Genomic DNA, 21,262 nt, shown 5'->3' on the forward strand with positions numbered 1-21,262 from the left:
TAGCATTCCACGGCCGCATGAGTCTCAAAGATAGTTTTCAACTCATTGACTAACTCATGTGGATCGTGGTGCTCAAAACGTTTTTGAAGATCGGCTTCCAGACTGCACAGGATGGCACACTGAACTTGAGAGTACCGAGTTTTCCGAGTCGCGTAAACATTCTTTACTTCATCGGTTTCAGTTTCTGCAGGAGGGTCACCTAGCGGTGCATCAAGCACATATTGCAGATTTCCGCCATTGAGGAAGATCCTCACATGACGGAACCAGTCGGTGAAGTTGCTACCGTTGCTCTTAAGTTTTTCTTTCTCTAGGAACTGGTTAAAATTGATTGGGGACGCCATATCTACAACATATTTGCAATAGTTCAGACTAAGTTTATGACAAATTGAGTTCAAATTTTAATTTAACAAAATTAAAAACTAGGTGAACTCCCACTCAAAACAATATCCCTCGCATTGTCTTAGTGATCACACGAACCAAATCCACCACACCAAGTCCGATCATCACGAGACAAGATGTAACTTCAATGGCGAACACTCAAAGTGTTCATCATATCAATCATATATTCATGCTCTACCTTTCGGTATCACGTGTTCCGAGACCATGTCTGTACATGCTAGGCTCATCAAGGCCACCTTAGTATCCGCATGTGCAAAACTGGCTTGCACCCGTTGTATGCACTTGTTGATTCTATCACACCCGATCATCACGAGATGCTTCGAAACGACAAGTCTTGGCAACGGTGCTACTAAGGATGAACACTTTATTATCTTGATATTTTAGTGAGAGGGATCATCTTATAATGCTACCGTCGCGATCTAAGCAAAATAAGATGCATAAAAGGATTAACATCACATGCAGTTCATATGTGATATGATATGGCCCTTTTGTCTCTGCGCCTTTGATCTTCATCTCCAAAGCACGGACATGATCTCCATCATCAACGGGCATGATCTCCATCATCGTCGGCGAAGCACCAAGGTCAATGGCGCCGTCTTCATGATTGTCCTCCATGTAGCAACTATTACAACTACTTTGAAATACTACTCAACATGAAATTTAAAGACAACCATAAGGCTCCTGCCGGTTGCCACAATACAATAATGATCATCTCATACATAGTCATCATCACATTATGGCCATATCACATCACCAAACCCTGCAAAAACAAGTTAGACGTTCTCTAATTTGGTTTGCATATTTTACGTGGTTTAGGGTTTTCGAGAGAGATCTAATCTACCTACGAAAATGAACCACAACGGTGATACTAATGTTGTCAATAGAAGAGTAAATTGAATCTTCACTATAGTAGGAGAGACAGACACCCGCAAAGCCACTTATGCAATACAAGTTGCATGTCGAGCGTGGAGCAAATCTCATGAACGCGGTCATGTAAAGTTAGCCCGAGCCGCTTCATCCCACTATGCCACAAAGATGCAAAGTACTCAAACTAAAGATAACAAAAGCATCAACGCCCACAAAACCATTGTGTTCTACTCGTGCAACCATCTATGCATAGACACGGCTCTGATACCACTGTTGGATAACGTAGCATAGAAAACAAAAATTTTCCTACCGCGAACACGAAATCCAAGCCAAGATGCAATCTAGAAGACGGTAGCAACGAGGGGATTATCGAGTCTCACCTTTGAAGAGATTCCAAAGCCTACAAGATGAGGCTCTTGTTGCTGCGGTAGACGTTCACTTGCCGCTTGCAAAAGCGCGTAGAAGATCTTGATCACGGCGCCACGAACGGGCAGCACCTCCGTACTCGGTCACACGTTCGGTTGTTGATGAAGACGACGTCTACCTCCCCGTTCCAGCGGGCAGCGGAAGTAGTAGCTCCTCTTGAATCCGACAGCACGACGGCGTGGTGTCGGTGGTGGTGGAGAATCTCGGCGGAGCTTCGCTAAGCGTGCGGGGAAGAAGGAGGAGTGGGGCGGCTAGGGTTTGGGGAGAGGGGGGCGCCGGCCATCTAGGGGTGCGGCTACCTTGTGGTCTTGGGGTGGTCGGCCCCCTCCCCTTGGCCCCTCATTATATAGGTGGAAGCCCCAAGTGTTGGACTACAAGTCTCCGAATAAGACCCGAACCCAAAACCTTCCATGTGATAGGGAAACCTACCCAAGGTGGGAATCCCACTTGGGGTGGGATTCCCCCCTTCCATGTGGGGGGGTGGCCGGCCCCCTTTGGGGAGTCCACTTGGGACTCCTCCCCCTTAGGGTTGGCCGGCCATGGGAGGTGGAGTCCCTCCGGGACTCCGCCTTCCTTAGTGGTTTCTTCCGGACTTTTCTAGAACCGCAGGGACTCCGCCTTCCTTAGTGGTTTCTTCCGGACTTTTCTAGAACCTTCTAGAACCTTCCGGATCATTATAAATCTTATAAAATGACTTCCTATATATGAATCTTATTCTCCGGACCATTCCGGAACTCCTCGTGATGTCCGGGATCTTATCCGGGACTCCGAACAAATATTCGAACTCCATTCCATATTCAAGTTCTACCATTTCAACATCCAACTTTAAGTGTGTCACCCTACGGTTCGCGAACTATGCAAACATGGTTGAGTACTCACTCCGACCAATAACCAATAGCGGGATCTGGAGATCCATAATGGCTCCCACATATTCAACGATGACTTAGTGATCGAATGAACCATTCACATACGATACCAATTCCCTTTGTCACGCGATATTTTACTTGTCCGAGGTTTGATCATCGGTATCACTCTATACCTTGTTCAACCTCGTCTCCTGACAAGTACTCTTTACTCGTACCGTGGTATGTGGTTTCTTATGAACTTATTCATATGCTTGCAAGACATTAGACGACATTCCACCGAGAGGGCCCGGAGTATATCTATCCGTCATCGGGATGGACAAATCCCACTGTTGATCCATATGCCTCAACTCATACTTTCCGGATACTTAATCCCACCTTTATAACCACCCATTTATGCAGTGGCGTTTGATGTAATCAAAGTACCTTTCCGGTATAAGTGATTTACATGATCTCATGGTCATAAGGACTAGGTAACTATGTATCGAAAGCTTATAGCAAATAACTTAATGACGTGATCTTATGCTACGCTTAATTGGGTGTGTCCATTACATCATTCATACAATGATATAACCTTGTTATTAATAACATCCAATGTTCATGATTATGAAACTAATCATCTATTAATCAACAAGCTAGTTAAGAGGCTTACTAGGGACTCTTTGTTGTTTACATAACACACATGTATCAATGTTTCGGTTAATACAATTATAGCATGGTATATAAACATTTATCATAAACATAAAGATATATAATAACCACTTTTATTATTGCCTCTTGGGCATATCTCCAACAAGGACCTCCTCGGCATCAAGCTGCTACTGGACAAATTCGTTGAGTTCGTCGACGGCGCCGAGCCGGCCGAGTTGCAGCTGCGGGAGGCCAGATGCAACTTTTGCCCGTGGCATGTCTAGGTCTTGTTTGACGGGCAGTGCAAGATGTACCTGCACACCGGGTGTGACAAGTTCGCTCGCAATTAAACCTCGAGGCATAGCCTGCCTAGGTTCCTCTACGAAGACGACAGCGGGATGATCATTAAGGTGTTCGACAAGACATCCTTACGCAGGCACTGCCACACCGACAAGTCCGGCGAGGACACCGACAGATAGTACTATCTGAGTGTTCTTTCTTTGAGCGAGGACCCTAGGGATGAGGTGCCCAATAATATGGCTAGAGATCCTGGTCCTCTCCAAGATTTCCGCCAAGGAGTCCACCGAGGCATTGAAGAGGATATGAGATAGATGGTCCCCTTGCCGCACCCCACACGCCAACCTAAACTAGTGACCCACTTCCCAGTTAATGTTAATGGAAGTGCTCCCTGTTGTAATGGTATGCATGATCCACCAATCATCCGTCGTCAACACCACTTCACTGAAAAATCTATCGGAGAAAAGGTCCAGTCTAACAGGTCATATGCCTTCTGAAAATCTAGTTTTAAGAAAACATCCTTAGGGGAAACGTCCAGTCTAATCGGTCATATGCCTTTTGAAAATCTAGTTTTAAGAAAACACCCTTAGGGCATGTCCAACGATGGGCTCTTACCTTGGCGCCTAGTAGACAAAAATTAACAATTATTCTAACTGAAACACATAAGCGCCTTGATGATCCAATGGAAAACGCTATGTTGACACGTTAAAACAGGGGAGATCGAGATCTTCTTGTAGGCGCAAGAAGTGCAGCGCCCCAACGCATGATTTGGGCGGCGGTGCTAGCCAAATTCCTAGGATCAGCAGGGAATTGAATGATAACTAACGGGATTAAGATCCTAGCGCCTCCTTAAGCGCTCGGGTTGTACATGCTCTTGTGGTGTCGACTCTTCACCTCATCAATAATCTCATGCAGTGCCAGAATTCAAACGTGGATGTACTGGCCTTTGAGAAGGGCGAACTGAATTTTACTAAACTCATAGTGCAGAATAATTATAGGAGTAAAGATAACTTTGTTTAAAACTTAAGACCACGTGTTTAATTTTTTTAATATAAAAAATCGATTGGGAGTACACATTCCATGTCACGAACACAACTTGTGCTATCTTTAGGAACACAGAGAGATAGGCTGGGTAAATAATTTGTACTTTTTGTTTGGACATTGATACACTGATTAGTCTTAGAGAGTGCCACCCAAAAATAGAAATAAATTAGTCTAACATTCCTCCCGTTCCAAAAATAGAAAGTTCTAATCTTTCTCTACGACTGGGATGGCTGCTGCACGGACGTGCAAAATCATCTAACTTATCATTTCGCGGCTCTGTCCCGAATTCTTGCGAGAAAAAAAATAATACAAAACCGACTTGCAAATTTACGTCAAAAAACATATGTCATCAACTTCTATTCTACATCGAGTCCACTTGTTCCAGATCAGTGGATGTCGAAAAAAGTATTCCCTCCGATTCTTTTTGCCTCGGATTTAGTACAAAGTTGTACTAAATCTGAGTCAATTAAAATAGATCGGAGGGAGTAAGAATACATGTACCACTGCCTGTGGTGAACCTACTATTCTTACATCCAAAACTGGGATGAACCAGATGCTGGATATAGAAAAGGAAGAAAAATTACATAACCACTGCCATCATTGAAGATGTAAAAGTTCAAAAAATAGATCCAGCTTAAAAAACATTACAACCAGAATTATGGAGAGCATACTTTTTTACATCCATCAATGTTTCTCGATGTAGAAGTGAGGGAGCCTCAGAGGAGCGGGAATTAACGGCTAGAGGGATGGTGGCAGGGACCAACGGCACGCTGGACATGGGGGGAGGGCCCATCGGCTCGTCCTTACCGATGACGCCAGGTGAGGGGTGTTAGACATTGTAACATGTATATGTATTGGGTATAGGATAGTATCCTACCCCTCTACTTATAAGACTTGTAAGCCACGGTTGGGGCGTTTCCAACCCAATATAACACGTACCCGATGGCTCCAACGAGCCCATCGTTTCCGCCATACAATTCTATATGGTATCAGAGCAGGTCCTCTCCGTGACCTAGCCGCCGCCGCCGCCTGCCGCCGCCGTCCACCTCGGGCCGCCGCCGCACGCCGCTTCTACAACCAAGAACAAGATCACGACCCCTGCCGCCGCCGTCCTCTCCGGGCCACCATTGCAGATACAACTGCCGCCGTCCACTCCGGGCCGCCGCCAAAGACCACGACCACGATCTACCGCCGCCGTCCTCTTCGGGCCGCCGCCGCATTCACGACACGACACGACACGACGACCACGATCTGCCGCCGCCGTTCTCCTTGGACCGCCGCCGCACCGACGACACGACGTAACATCGCCACGATCTCAGTAGCCCCTGTCGAGCTATGTCTTCGTCCTCGTCAATGGCGTCACTCGCCACCAGCCTGGGACCGTCGCCGTCGCTGAAGCTCAAGCGCGACAACATGCTGTTCTGGAAGGCCCTGGTGTTTCCGCGCCTTCGGTGTGCTCTTGCGTTTGGCCTCCTTGATGGCTCTGACGCCGCCCCGGACAAAACCCTAGAGGCCACTGATTCAGATGGGAAGAAGATCACAATACCAAATCCTGACTATGCAACTTGGGCTGCTCGGGATCAGTTTGTTCAAGGGTGGATCAATGATTCACTTTCGCCGGACATCCTAGCACACGTCCTCGACAAAACCTCCACTGCTGATACATGGGCAACTATTTCCAAGATGTTTGCTAGCGCCTCTAAGGAAAAAGTTTCCCATCTGCGTACCGCCCTCAACACCACAAAGAAGAAGGAGATGACTGCTGAACAGTATCTCTCCAAGATGACAGGTTTTCGATCTGAACTTGCTGCTGCGGGGAAAACTATTGATGATGAAGAGATGATAGGCTACGTTACAGCTGGCCTTGGTGGTGCTTACAACTCGCTAGTTGATAGGGTGGATCATACACCCGGCATTACCCTTGATGACGTGATGAACCAGATCAGCGCCTTTGATATGCGTCAATCTCTGCTGGCTGACAGTGATGATACTCCTTTTGTTTCTTCGGCAAATCTCAGCAATCGTCCTCGCAGTAGTTCAGTCCCTGTTCAGGACATTCGCTACGATGATACCAGGAGCCGTGATGATGACAGGCGTCGCGATGAGCCACGCCGTGATGATCGACGCCGCGATGATCGGCGTCGTGACGAGCCGCGCCGCGATGACAGGCGCCGCGACGATGATAGGCGCCGTGATGATAGGCGCCGCGATGACTGGCGTCGTGATGACAGACGCCGTGACGAGCCCCGTCGTGATGATAAGCGCCGTGATGATAGGCGCCGTGATGGAGGAGGCAAGGGACGGCCAGATCGTGCCCCCACCCCCTTTGTTGATGTCCGTTGTCAAATCTGCACGATATACGGCCATCCTGCCAGTGACTGCTGGTGGCGTTATGGGAATGATGACTCTGATGATGATGGTGACCGTCATGATAAGGCTGCCCATGCTGCAGCCTATGGCATCGACACCAACTGGTACTCCGACACAGGCGCCACTGACCACATCACGGGAGCGCTGGACAAGCTCACCACTCACGACAAGTACAAGGGACATGACCGTGTGCACACTGCAGATGGCAATGGTATGAAAATCAGTCATATTGGTCATTCAATTTTGCATACCCCTAATCATTCTCTGCATCTTAAAAATATCCTTCATGTTCCTAGTGCATCTAAAAATCTGCTGTCTGTTCATAAGCTTACACTTGATAATCATGTCTTTATTGAGTACCATCCTTTTTTCTTTTTGATAAAGGATCTGGCCACAAGAAGAATTCTGTTTAAAGGTCCCTGTCAAGATGGTCTCTACCCGCTAGTGCCTTTCTCTACCGGGTCATCTTTCAAGCAAGTTTGCAGTACAATAAAGTTGCCATCTTCTACATGGCACATTCGTCTTGGGCATCCATCTTCTTTTGTAGTTCAGCAGATCATTAGGAAACATAAACTTCTTCATACACCTGAAATAAACCCCTATATTTGTAATTCTTGTCAGTTAGCCAAGAGTCATCAGTTGCCATATCCTGTGTCTACCAGTGTATCCACTGTTCCTTTGGAACAAGTGTTTTCTGATGTATGGGGTCCTGCACCTGTTTCTGTTGGCAAGCATGAATATTATGTCAGTTTTATTGATGATTTTAGCAAATTCACATGGATATATCTTCTTAAGAAGCGCTCTGATGTTTATCAAGTTTTCCTTAATTTTCAGCAACTTGTTGAGCGAAAATTTAATAGGAAAATTGTTACTATGCAAACCGACTGGGGAGGTGAATATGAAAAACTCCACGGTTTCTTTCAAAAAGTTGGTATCACACATCATGTCTCATGTCCCCATGCTCATCAGCAAAATGGGTTTGCTGAGCGCAAACACCGTCATATAGTGGAGGTTGGCCTTGCTTTGCTTGCTCATGCATCCATGCCTCTAAAATTTTGGGATGAAGCCTTCCTTACAGCCACATTCCTCATTAATCTTCTTCCCAGCAAAGTCATAAATTTTGATACACCCACAGAGCGTCTTCTTGGAGCCACACCCAACTATGAGTCTCTTCGCATTTTTGGCTGTGCTTGCTGGCCAAACTTGCGCCCCTACAACAAACGAAAGCTGTCGTTTCGGTCGGTTCGGTGTGTGTTCTTAGGATACAGTCCTCACCACAAAGGTGTCAAGTGTCTTGATCCTTCTACTGGACGTGTTTATATTTCCCGTGATGTGGTATTCGATGAGAGCGTTTTTCCCTTTGCTGCTCTCAATCCCAACGCTGGACGGCATCTTCAAAAAGACATCCTTCTCTTGCCCACAAATACATCATCACATCATGGGGATGCAAATATTGATGACTATATGCCATTGCCTGTTGTGCCTAATGTTTTTGTTCCAGAAAATGTTACTCCAGATGCTCAAGATGATGCAGGAAATGATACAGAAAAAGATACTGCGGAAAATGTCTCAGGAAATGATGAGGAAGAGCACTGCCAAGTGGCAGAAAATGCCAAAACTGGCAGCAGATCCCATGTTGATACTGCTGTCGACCTGGCGGACGTCGATCCCGGAGCTGATTCTCCCGCGTCGGCCTCCGAGTCCGCGCCTGCGCAGCCTTCTGTGACGCGTCCGCGCACGCCACGTGCCGGCGCTGCACAGGTGATACGTCCAAAACGTATCTACTTCCCCGAACACTTTTGCTATTGTTTTGCCTCTAATTTGTGTATTTTGGATGCAACTAACACGGACTAACGCTGTTTTCTGCAGAACTGCTCTGGTGTCTCGTTTTTGTGCAGAAATCCAACTTTCGGGAAAATCCTCGGAATTTATGCAGAAGGCTCTATTTTCCCAGGAAACTAACGGAGCCAGAAGGACAAGTCAGGTGGAGGCCCGAGGGCCCCACACCATAGGGCGGCGCGGCCCAGGGGGGGCCCGCGTGGCCCTGTGGTGTGGCCCCCTCGGCCGGCCTCCGACGCCCTCCTTCGGACTATTTATCGGCCTCGACCTAAAAACGCACGGGAGGAAGTCGAAGTCGCCAGAAACCCTCCAGAACGCCGCCACATCGCGAAACTCCGTCGCGGGAGCCAGAAGTCTCCGTTCTGGCACTCCGCCGGGACGGGGAATTGGAGGAGATCATCGCCGCCATCACCGCCAACGCCTCTACATCAACCAGCCATGTTTCCCCCATCCATGTGTGAGTAATTCCCCCGCTGTAGGCCGAAGGGGATGGTAGGGATTGGATGAGATTGGTCATGTAATAGCATAAGATTGTTAGGGCATAGTGCCTAGTGTCCGTAATTGGTACTTTGATGATATTGTTGCAACTTGTTATGCTTAATGCTTGTCACTAGGGCCCGAGTGCCATGATCTCAGATCTGAACATGTTATTGTTTCATCAAGATAATCATTGTTTATGGTCTTACCTATAAGTTGTATACACATGTCGCTGTCCGGAACAAATGGCCCCGAAGTGACAAGAATTGGGACAACCGGAGGGGATGGTAGCGATGTGAGGATCACATGTGTTCACGGAGTGTTAATGCTTTGCTCCGGTACTCTATTAAAAGGAGTACCTTAATATCCAGTAGTTTCCTTGAGGCCCGGCTGCCACCGGCTGGTAGGACAAAAGATGTTGTGCAAGTTTCTCATTGCGAGCACGCACGACTATATATGGAACACATGCCTATTGATTGCTTTGTACTTGGACACCGTTTTATTATTATCTGCAAATGCCCTGCTATGATTGTTACATGAGTTTCTCTCATCCATGCAACGCCCGTCATCCGTCCCCGTGCCTACGTATTTTAATCCTGCTGTTTACTATAATCACTATCGCTGTCTTTGTTACTCGTCGTTATTTCACTATCACCATCGCTATAAAACATATTATCGATAAACTCTTGCGAGCAAGTCTGTTTCCAGGTGTAGCTGAATTGACAACTCCGCTGTTAAGGCTTCCAAGTGTTCTTTGTCTCCCCTTGTGTCGAATCAATAAATTGGGTTTTACTTCCCTCGAAGACTGTTGCGATCCCCTATACTTGTGGGTCATCAAGACTATTTTCTGGCGCCGTTGCCGGGGAACATAGCTTTATTTGGAAGTTCACTTGGATTAATATTGTTCGCTGCAAATTCTCCATCATGGGTAAACCTCGCGATACTAAGATCGCCATATTACCATCCACTACAAGAAAAGGTACAATTCTGAATACCTCTCGCTGCTCTTGATTCACCATCTCGTGATTGATAAACTTGTTTCACCGCCGCATGCTTCAAATGCGGGTACTTCTGCTGAATCTGAAAACTCTCATAATATTGATAATATTTCTGCTGTGCTTGATGATAGTGGTTCATTGGGATCCTTTCTAGATGCTACAATTGCTAGGTCTAGACAAATTGAAAATACTGAAACTCCTAATGCTACTACACCTGTTAGTTCACCCGAACTTGATTATTTTAGTGATGATCCCGAGGAAGATTATGTGGAGCTTAATGATGATTTTATTGAAAAATGCAATGCTACTACTGATGCAAGAAAAATTAAAAAGTTGCTTGCGTAACATGTCGTTAGATATAAACTGTCTCGATCCTAAATTTGCCACATCTCCTATAAACATTAGGGATAAAGATTATGATTTTTCTCTTGATCTATCTCATATAGCTATTGTTGAGAAAACACCCTTTTGTGGTACTGAAAAAGAAAGTGCTGTTGAACACATGACTGAGTTATCTACTCTAAGTAGCTTGTTTTCTGATGATGTCAAGATGCGTACTTACTTTGTTGCTAAAATCTTTCCATTCTCATTAAAGGATGACGCTAAAACTTGGTATAATAATTTGCCACCTAATTCTATTAGAAGTCCAAAAGAATTGCTTGATGTTTTCTTCCGCAAATACTTTCCTGCTAGTGCTCAACATATTGCTTTGCAGAGAATTTATAATTTTGACCAGGGAGATGAAGAGAAATTGCCTGAGGCTTGGGCGAGATTTTGCTCTCTTATTAGAGCTCGGCCTGATCATGATCTGGAAAAGCATGATTTACTTGATATATTTTATAGTGGACTAACCATTGAGTCTAGGGCATACCTGGATAGTTGTGCTGGTTCTGTTTTCAAGAAAAGAACTCCAGACGACGCTGAAGAATTATTGGCTAAAATAAGCCGGAATCATGATGATTGGACTACGCCTGAGCCAACTCCAACGCCAATATTGAAGAAGAGGGGTTTAATTAAATTGAATGATGAAGATATGAGGGAAGCCAAGAAGTCTCTCAAGGAGAAAGGTATTAAATCTGAAGATGTGAAGAATTTACCTCCTATAGAAGATATATGTGAGATAATTCCCCCTTCATCCATGATTGAGGTAAACTCCCTTCAACGCTTTACTAGGGAAGATATTCCGTATTCGAAACCTCCTGCACAATGCTTAGATGAGTTTGATAATTATATTGTTAAGCAAGAAAATTTTAATATGAGAGTAGAGAATCATTTAATGGAAAATTCTCGAGCTATTAGTGAATTGCATGATATTGTGGAGAGAACCTCCAATGATGTTAAGATGCTTGTTAAACATTTCCATATGATTCAAACTCAAATTGATCAACTCACTAAAGTGCAAAATGACTTGTTGGGGAATAATTCTAAAGAGAAACATGCTTATGAAGTAACAACTAGAGGTGGTGTTTCTACCCAGGATCCTTTGTATCCTGAAGGGCATCACAAAAGAATTGAACAAGATTCTCAACGCATTGAACCTAGTGCTCATTCTAAGAAGAAAAAGAAGAAGAAACATAAAAATGTTGTAGAATCCTCTGAACCTGCTAATGATCCTAATAGTATTTCTATTTCTGATGCTGAAACTGAAAGTGGTAATGAACATGATAATGACAATGATAAGAATGATACTCCTGATAAAGAAGAGGTTGAAGAAGAACCTGAAAAGCATGCTAAAAATAAAAAGTACACTAAAGAAGACTTTATTGCTGAGAAACATGGTAATGAAAGAGAACCTTGGGTGCAAAAGCAAATGCCTTTTCCTGCTAAGAAACTAAAATCAAAGGAAGAAGAACACTATAATAAATTTTGTGATTGGATGAAACCTTTATTCTTGCAAATCCCTTTGACTGATGCTATTAAATTGCCACCTTATTCGAAGTATATGAAAGATATTGTTACTAACAAAAGGAAAATCCCCAATGAGGAAATTTCCACTATGCTTGCTAATTACTCTTTCAATGGCAAAATTCCAAAGAAGTTGGGCGACCCAGGTATACCTACTATTCCTTGTTCTATTAAGAATAATTATGTTAAAACTGCTCTATGTGATTTGGGAGCCGGTGTTAGTGTTATGCTTTTTTCTCTTTATAAGCGACTTTATCTAGATAAGTTGATACCTACTGATATATCTTTGCAAATGGCTGATAAATCTACTGCTATTCCTGTTGGTATATGTGAGAATGTTCCTGTTCAAGTTACTACTAACTGCTTGATATTAACTGATTTTGTTGTGTTGGAAATGCCTGAAGATGATAATATGTCTATTATTCTTGGGAGACCTTTTCTTAACACCGCAGGGGTTGTTATTGATTGCAATAAAGGAAAGGTTACTTTTAATGTTGATGATAAGGAGCATACCGTCTATTTCCCCAAGAAGATTGATAAAGTATGTGGAGTCAATACTATTACTAATGTGAGAAGTATTAAAGTGGGAACTATTGATTGTCCTATATATGAGCCTAAAGAAGAATATCAAACTCTCGTGATTGGATCCATATCAATACAATTCAAGGTAACATGATTGATTTGAGGTTTATTTCTTCTTATGTTATGTAAAATTTATTTGGTGGCAAGACTTGATCAACCTTGTTAACAAATACCTTTTACATGCATAGAGAGGGTAAACAACATCTCTTTCTTCCTCCACTTGCTCTAGTTGCTGTAGCATTTTTAATTTGCAAAGTTCCTTAGTTATTTGGAGATTTCAAAAAAATTTCCTGGCCAGTAATAATAAACTAAATACCTAGAAATGTGCATTTTTCAAAGTTTTCAAAAATTCACAAAAATTATACCGTTGGTCCTATTTTTCGACGAGGCACCTGGGAGCACCAGAGGATGACCTGTGGGGCACCAGAGGGCGCCATACCACAGGCCGGCGCGGCCAAGGAGGTGGCCGCGCCACCATGTGGTGTGGGCCCCTCCTTGCCCCACTTTGCCATCTCTTTCTCCCAGCACCTTCTCTCTCCCGAAAAAACTCGTACCAAGTTCCTCTCACTCGCGTTTTTGCTCCAGAGCTCCAGATTTCTTGATCTCTTTGCTCAGCTCAGATTTCTGTCTGAAATTTGGCACATTTGCTCTTCGGTATGTGACTCCTCCACCCATCCAAGTAGAATTTTGTTTGGTTGAGTATATCTTGAATATTTTGCTGCTGTAGGTAACATGTTTAGTGAGCTTGCATGCTTGTTCTAAGTGGTAGAAACTAGTTTTGATGCTTGATTAGTACTCTAGCAAGTTCCTATGGTAGTTTCCCTCAATTGTATGTCACCAAATCAAATTTTATATCATTTGTTAAAAATTTCAGAGAAGCTATGAAGAAGTTCAACTTTGGAGAGTTGTTCAAGAAAGGGACAACCAGCACCGGGAGGCCTTCTAGGGCCGCCACCCGGATTAGGCGATCATACAATGAAGACATCATCGCGCCTAGCTTCGCGCCCGAAGAGGACAACGGGGCTCCTAATGCTTCGTCTTTTCCATGCTATGATTTTCTTAGGAATGCAGGGATATTGGAGGATTTCTTCGCCCTTGTCAACAGGGCAGGGTTAACCACCTATGTGGGAGATGAAAGGGAGCAATACTACATGCTCACCAAAATCTTCATCGAGAGTTTCCATTTCAACAACAAACAATATGAGCCGACGGTTGCATTCAGGATCTATGGTAATCCTGTTACTATGAAATTGGAGGATTTTTGTCGTGCATTGGATATTGTCCCTGTAGGTACAGCAAGCAGGATTGATGACAACCCCCGGGACTTGTTGGAGCTCTATCGAGGGATTACCGATGATGATTGTCGCACCATTCAGCGTGGCAAGATAAGGAACATTCAACTCCCCGCCATTAAGTATTTTGCATACTACATTGCTACTAGCATTCTTGGTAGGGAGAACACTAGCAACATTTCTAGTTACCATCTTGCTTTCTTAAATATTGCACTTACTGGTCAGACATCTTATCACCTTGGTGCTCTTATTGCTCGCCGCCTGACTACCAGGGGGCCTATTTTTGGAGGAACTATTGCACTGCGTGTTTTAACATATCTAAATCTTCCTATTGATCCTAATGATGTGCCATTGGCCCCTAGGAGACTCGATATTTCTGCTATGAAGAGTCATCATTTTGTTACCACTGATTCTACTTTAGATAATATGGTTTACAGAATGTTGTTTTCTGACGGGGATGAGAAGGAAATTCCTCTTCCCCAACCAGGTTTGTTCAGTATTGACAGGCAATCATGGTCGTGCACTAAGGAGGAAGTGGACGAACATTTGAAGATAAAAGACTTCCACCAGCAACATGATTCCGAGGACGCCGGGGTCTCCTACGACCACACCGTCACGTATCCGGGTGCTTCTTCTAGCACATACCCGGAATACGATCCATCTTCGTCATACTACGGAGACACTACCTCATGGGATCGATGGGATTGAACTCCACTTAGGCCAAAAGCCTAAGCTTGGGGGGAGGTATACCGGCATCACTCATTCTTTGCATATTATGGTTGCTGGATACTTGTACATACTTGTTTTGTTCGTTTGAGTGGTTTTCCAATGAGAGGAAGATGATATTTGGGGAAGTGCTGCCTGAAAACAGATTCTGGAACTTTACCGTAAAAATTCTCAAAAATAGCCAGAGCATCATTTTTAGCTGCCAATTTTTGTGCAGGTTTCCCAGGTTGTTATCTAACTTTCATTAGTTGAACACTTTTCGATCTGAGCAACGTAAGATTTTTGTAAAAATCGATTTCTGTACTGCTGTCAGGTTTTGGCAGATTTCTGCCATCTCGCTTTTCTGTGTTTCTTTTAGTTTGCTATTTCTTGTTTTTGCTTTGTTTCCTTTCCAAAACACAAAAAGACCAAAAATATTTCTGTTGTTTCTCTTCACCATTTGTTTGCTTTGGTTTCTTGCATTTGCTTCACTTTGTTTGCTATTGCGAGTTTGCTATAAGAAAACCCAAAAAGATTTTGCTTTGTTTGCTTGTTTCCTCTTGTTCTTATTCTCAAATTCGAAAACACCAAAAACATTTGCTGTTCTTCTCTGGTTTGTAAAGTTCTTTATGAGTTCAATGGTCTTCGGTGGCTGGAGCGTGGTTTTCATTTCATATTATCCAAGCTGCACAAGTGAAAAGGCAATAATGACGATCTACGACAATCTGATTGTGGTGAGAGGCTGGTATGAACTCTATTTGTTTTCATTTTTGTACATATACTCATCCATGTGAGCATGCTTAGTTGGTTCATGTGAGGTATATGTTATTTGAGAAAGTCTAGTAGTTTATGATCTCTCATGTTTAGCTCCAATCTATTAATATGAGTAGTATGTCATGGATGTTTGTTTGCATTGTTTTATTCATAAGTAAGTATGGCATTGTGGTATCCTCCTCTGAATAATTCATTTATATCGACTTGGCACATGCTCACGCATGCATATGACTGAACAAAAAGTCAATTAAGCCTCGATGATCTATATTGCTTCAGAGTTCTTGTATCACCTTTATGCCTCCGTTAATTTATTTTGCCGCAAGCATGATTATGACAGTTACTGCTCTCTTGATTTGTCGCTCCCCAGTCTATTGCTAGCCTTCACTTGTACTGAGCGGGAACGCTGCTCGTGCTTCCAAACACATGAAAACCAAGTTATTCCAGAGTGTCCACCATAAATACCTATGCATGGCATTTCAAACCATTCCAAGTAAATTTTCATGCGCTACCTTTAAAACCTTCAAAATGCTTCTCAATTTGTGTTTATGTTTCATAGCTCATGAGGAAGTATGTGGTGTTTAGCTTTCAACCTTGTCATTTACTTTTGACGGACTCTCATATGGACTAGTGGCACATCCGCTTATCCAATAATTTTGCAAAAAGAGCTGGCAATGGGATTCCCAGTCCCGAATTAATTAACTTAAATAGACACTCCTCCATGGTTTGTGATTGTTGGACGGCACCCGAAGGATTCGGTTTGCCATGGCTTGTGTAAGCAAAGGTTGGGGGGAGTGTCATCATCATAATAAAACTAAAATAAAAGGGCACTCCTTCATGGTATGAGATTGTTGGCAGGCACCCGAGGATTCGGTTAGCCATGGTTTGTGCAAGAAAGGTTGGAAGGAGTGCCAAATAAATATGCAATAATTCATGAGAGCCGCTCTTGAAAGTCCGGTTGGCGAGGTAGTTAGTGTACCCATTACCATTCGTTGACAACAACAAACACCTCTCAAAATAATTTTACTCCTGTCTTTATAAAAATGAAAGGCTCTAGCGCGTGTTAATCCCTGCTTCCCTCTGCGAAGGGTCAATCTTTTACTTTTATGTTGTGTCTCCATTATTTCTTTGAGCACTATCTTGAGAGCACAACTGTCATTCTTAGTATAATATGCTTGTCTCAAAATATGATTGATTGTGGTATAACTTTGATGCATTTATCTTTTGACAATCACTACTTCTAGTCTTTCTATGAACTCCAGAGGTGCAGGCATTTATGTTTTGCCAATCAAATACAAAAAGCGAGATACCACTTTATCATACTCTCTTATGAACATTGCAATCCTGCTTATATACATGATTCATGATGCTTATTATTAATTGTTGGTACCTCTCCATGATTGACATAGCTGTTAGATGATCTTATTTGCATGTATTTCATTATGAACTGCTTAAGTATTAGCCATAGCATGAGAATATATACATCATATGAGCAAATGTGTTCGTGAAAGTTCTTTTATCGCTCAGTTGTTAACTGAATTGCTTGAGGACAAGCAATAAGCTAAGCTTGGGGGAGTTGATACGTCCAAAACGTATCTACTTTCCCGAACACTTTTGCTATTGTTTTGCCTCTAATTTGTGTATTTTGGATGCAACTAACACGGACTAACGCTGTTTTCAGCAGAACTGCTCTGGTGTCTCGTTTTTGTGCAGAAATCCAACTTTCGGGAAAATCCTCGGAATTTATGCAGAAGGCCCTATTTTCCCAGGAAACTAACGGAGCCAGAAGGACAAGTCAGGTGGAGGCCCGAGGGCCCCACACCATAGGGCGGCGCGGCCCAGGGGGGGCCCGCGCGGCCCTGTGGTGTGGCCCCCTCGGCCGGCCTCCGACGCCCTCCTTCGGACTATTTATCGGCCTCGACCTAAAAACGCACGGGAGGAAGTCGAAGTCGCCAGAAACCCTCCAGAACGCCGCCACATCGCGAAACTCCGTCGCGGGAGCCGAAGTCTCCGTTCGGCACTCCGCCGGGACGGGGAATTGGAGGAGATCATCGCCGCCATCACCGCCAACGCCTCTACATCAACCAGCCATGTTTCCCCATCCATGTGTGAGTAATTCCCCCGCTGTAGGCCGAAGGGGATGGTAGGGATTGGATGAGATTGGTCATGTAATAGCATAAGATTGTTAGGGCATAGTGCCTAGTGTCCGTAATTGGTACTTTGATGATATTGTTGCAACTTGTTATGCTTAATGCTTGTCACTAGGGCCCGAGTGCCATGATCTCAGATCTGAACATGTTATTGTTTCATCAAGATAATCATTGTTTATGGTCTTACCTATAAGTTGTATACACATGTCGCTGTCCGGAACCAATGGCCCCGAAGTGACAAGAATTGGGACAACCGGAGGGGATGGTAGCGATGTGAGGATCACATGTGTTCACGGAGTGTTAATGCTTTGCTCCGGTACTCTATTAAAAGGAGTACCTTAATATCCAGTAGTTTCCCTTGAGGCCCGGCTGCCACCGGCTGGTAGGACAAAAGATGTTGTGCAAGTTTCTCATTGCGAGCACGCACGACTATATATGGAACACATGCCTATTGATTGCTTTGTACTTGGACACCGTTTTATTATTATCTGCAAATGCCCTGCTATGATTGTTACATGAGTTTCTCTCATCCATGCAACGCCCGTCATCCGTCCCCGTGCCTACAGTATTTTAATCCTGCTGTTTACTATAATCACTACTGCTGTCTTTGTTACTCTGCTGCTGTTATTTCACTATCGCTATCGCTATAAAATCACATTACTCGATAAACTCTTGCGAGCAAGTCTGTTTCCAGGTGCAGCTGAATTGACAACTCCGCTGTTAAGGCTTCCAAGTGTTCTTTGTCTCCCCTTGTGTCGAATCAATAAATTGGGTTTTACTTCCCTCGAAGACTGTTGCGATCCCCTATACTTGTGGGTCATCAACAGGGCGTGGCTACGGGCGGGAGCTTCTCCCCGCTCCGCACCAACCTGGTGTCTCCACATCGCAGTCTGTCGGCTGGGCGTCGTTCACGCTCCGCGTCCCCCACAAATCGTCCACGACTGCAGCGACATCGCTCCACGCCCCCCACTTCAGGACCCCGACAGCGACAACGCTCCTTGTCGCCACCTTCGTCATCTGATCATGATGTCGATGGTGGCTCGGGTGAGGAGCATGAGGAGGATTCTTCGTCCACACCAACACCACCTCCACCACCTCCGGTGCCAAGGATGACGACTCGATTACAAAAAGGTATAAAACAACCTAAGAAATATACTGATGGACCATTCGATATGGTATGTTGACTTCCACAGGTGAACCTAGCAATCTTGCTGAAGCACTTGATGATACTCGCTGGAGTCAAGCCATGCAAGAAGAATATAATGCTCTGATGGAGAACAAGACATGGCATCTCGTTCCTCCTAGTTCTACTCGTAATCTCATAGATTGCAAATGGGTATATCGTGTCAAGAAAAATGCTGATGGCACTGTTGATAGGTATAAAGCTCGTTTGGTTGCAAAAGGATTCAAACAAAGATATGGCATTGATTATGAGGATACTTTCAGTCCAGTGGTCAAAGCAGCAACTATTAGACTTGTTCTAACTGTTGCTGTTTCCCGTGGCTGGAGTTTGCGGCAGCTAGATGTCAAGAACGCGTTTTTACATGGCGTTCTGGAAGAGGAGGTCTACATGAAACAACCTCCAGGTTTTGAAAATTCTCAAACTCCACACTTCATATGCAAGCTTGATAAGGCCCTTTATGGTTTGAAGCAGGCTCCTCGTGCATGGTTTTCAAGGTTAAGCAACAAGTTATACAGTCTTGGTTTTGTTCCTTCCAAGGCTGATACATCATTGTTTCTCTTTAACAAGTCTGGCATTATCATATATGTGCTAATTTATGTGGATGACATCATTGTGACAAGCTCCTCAGATAAGGCTATTGGTGCACTTCTTCATGATCTCAGAGACGATTTTGCCCTTAAGGATTTGGGACCTCTTCACTTCTTTTTGGGCATTGAGGTAAAGCAGACTTATGATGGTCTTCGGCTCACTCAAGAAAAATATGCTGCTGATATACTTACTAAGGTTGGTATGCTTCAATGTACTACTGCGCCTACACCTTTGTCCTCCAGTGAAACTTTATCACTTGTTCAAGGAGATCCTCTTGGACCTGAGGATAGTACACAGTATAGGAGCATTGTAGGTGCTCTACAATATCTGACATTGAGAAGACCTGATATATCCTTCTCAGTAAACAAGGTCTGTCAGTTTTTGCATGCTCCTACTACCTCTCATTGGTCAGCTGTGAAAAGGATTCTGAGATATATCAGAGGAACTCTGAAGGTTGGTCTTACATTTAGAAGGTCATCTTCACTATTACTGAGTGCTTTTTCAGATGCAGATTGGGCAGGTTGTCCTGATGATAGAAAATCCACTGGAGGCTTTGCTGTATTTGTTGGACCAAATCTCATCTCATGGAGTGCTAGGAAACAAGCCACAGTGTCACGGTCAAGCACTGAAGCTGAATACAAGGCAATTGCTGATGCTACAACTGAGTTGATATGGGTTGAGGCTCTACTTAAGGAGCTTGGTATAAAACTGAGGCAAAGACCATGTCTATGGTGTGATAATTTAGGAGCTACATATTTGTCTGCTAATCCGGTTTTTCATGCTAGGACAAAGCATATTGAGATAGATTTTCACTTTGTTCGAGAAAGAGTTGCAAATAAGATGCTTGATGTTAGGTTTATTTCAAGCAAAGATCAACTTGCTGATGGCTTTACAAAAGCTCTCCCTGTAAAACTTTTAGATGCTTTCAGAACTAATCTCAACCTCACTCAAGGTTTAGATTAAGGGGGAGTGTTAGACATTGTAACATGTATATGTATTGGGTATAGGATAGTATCCTACCCCTCTACGTATAAGACTTGTAAGCCACGGTTGGGGCGTTTCCAACCCAATATAACACGTACCCGATGGCTCCAACGAGCCCATCGTTTCCGCCATACAATTCTATAAGGGGGAGGGGGAGGGGTCAGCGGCGCGCCCGACGGCAAGGCGAAGTCACTTCCCTTCCCGACGGGTGACGCCACTGGTGGAGGTGACGGCGCACTCGTGAAGGCTGCGGCGCCCTCGCGAAGGACGGAGAGGCGAAGTCCCTTCCTGACGGGCGACGAAGGTGGCGGCCGGCAGCGGCGCGCTCTCAAAGGTGGCGGTCGGCGGCAGCACGCTCGCGAGGGTGGCGGCGTCCTCGTGGAGATCCGTCGGTACCACCACTCTCTCAATGGAAAAGATGGAGAAAAGTCATGTGGGCCATGGAGGAGATGAAGGAGATAAGCTCGCTCGTGGTGGGCCATGTTGCCACCCAAACTACAGCGCAACAACACGATAACCGTCGTGTTTTCGTAACGATTAACAAATAATTTTTAAGTAAATCAACAAAGATGTCTTAATTTCGAAGAGGAAAAAACAACTTTTCAGCGCAAAGCAACCAAGATTTTGCTAAATCCTAGATAAACTAGAGCTTGGTAGAAAGAAACGATAGAAAAAAAGTACTTAAAGAAAATAACAGTATTAAATTGTACGATTGATCGGGGTCCGTTCCAATCGGCCGTATGGCCACTTTATATAAGGGTAGCCTTGGCTTTGGGGAAGGGGATTTCGTGCTCCTGGGCATCAGTGCTCTCACCAGGTGGCTGTGCTGCTTTAGGCCTTTGTAATCTGTACCAAAATGCATTTCTATAGAATATACAAGCGGTTTCGTTCA

General features: G+C 44.3%; 1 protein-coding gene across 1 annotated transcript; it reads left to right on the top strand.

The window, feature by feature from the left end:
- Positions 1–5,879: 5,879 nt before the first annotated feature.
- LOC139830391 (uncharacterized) lies at positions 5,880–20,349 on the top strand. Its single transcript, XM_071818392.1, has 4 exons — positions 5,880–7,107; positions 8,398–8,657; positions 18,443–18,503; positions 18,809–20,349. The coding sequence occupies exons 1-4, from the start codon at positions 5,880–5,882 to the stop codon at positions 20,347–20,349; spliced, it is 3,090 nt and encodes a 1,029-aa protein (XP_071674493.1).
- The last annotated feature ends 913 nt before the right edge of the window (positions 20,350–21,262 follow it).

The sequence above is a fragment of the Lolium perenne genome, chromosome 4, assembly GCF_019359855.2.
Source record: "Lolium perenne isolate Kyuss_39 chromosome 4, Kyuss_2.0, whole genome shotgun sequence".
NCBI lineage: Eukaryota > Viridiplantae > Streptophyta > Magnoliopsida > Poales > Poaceae > Lolium > Lolium perenne.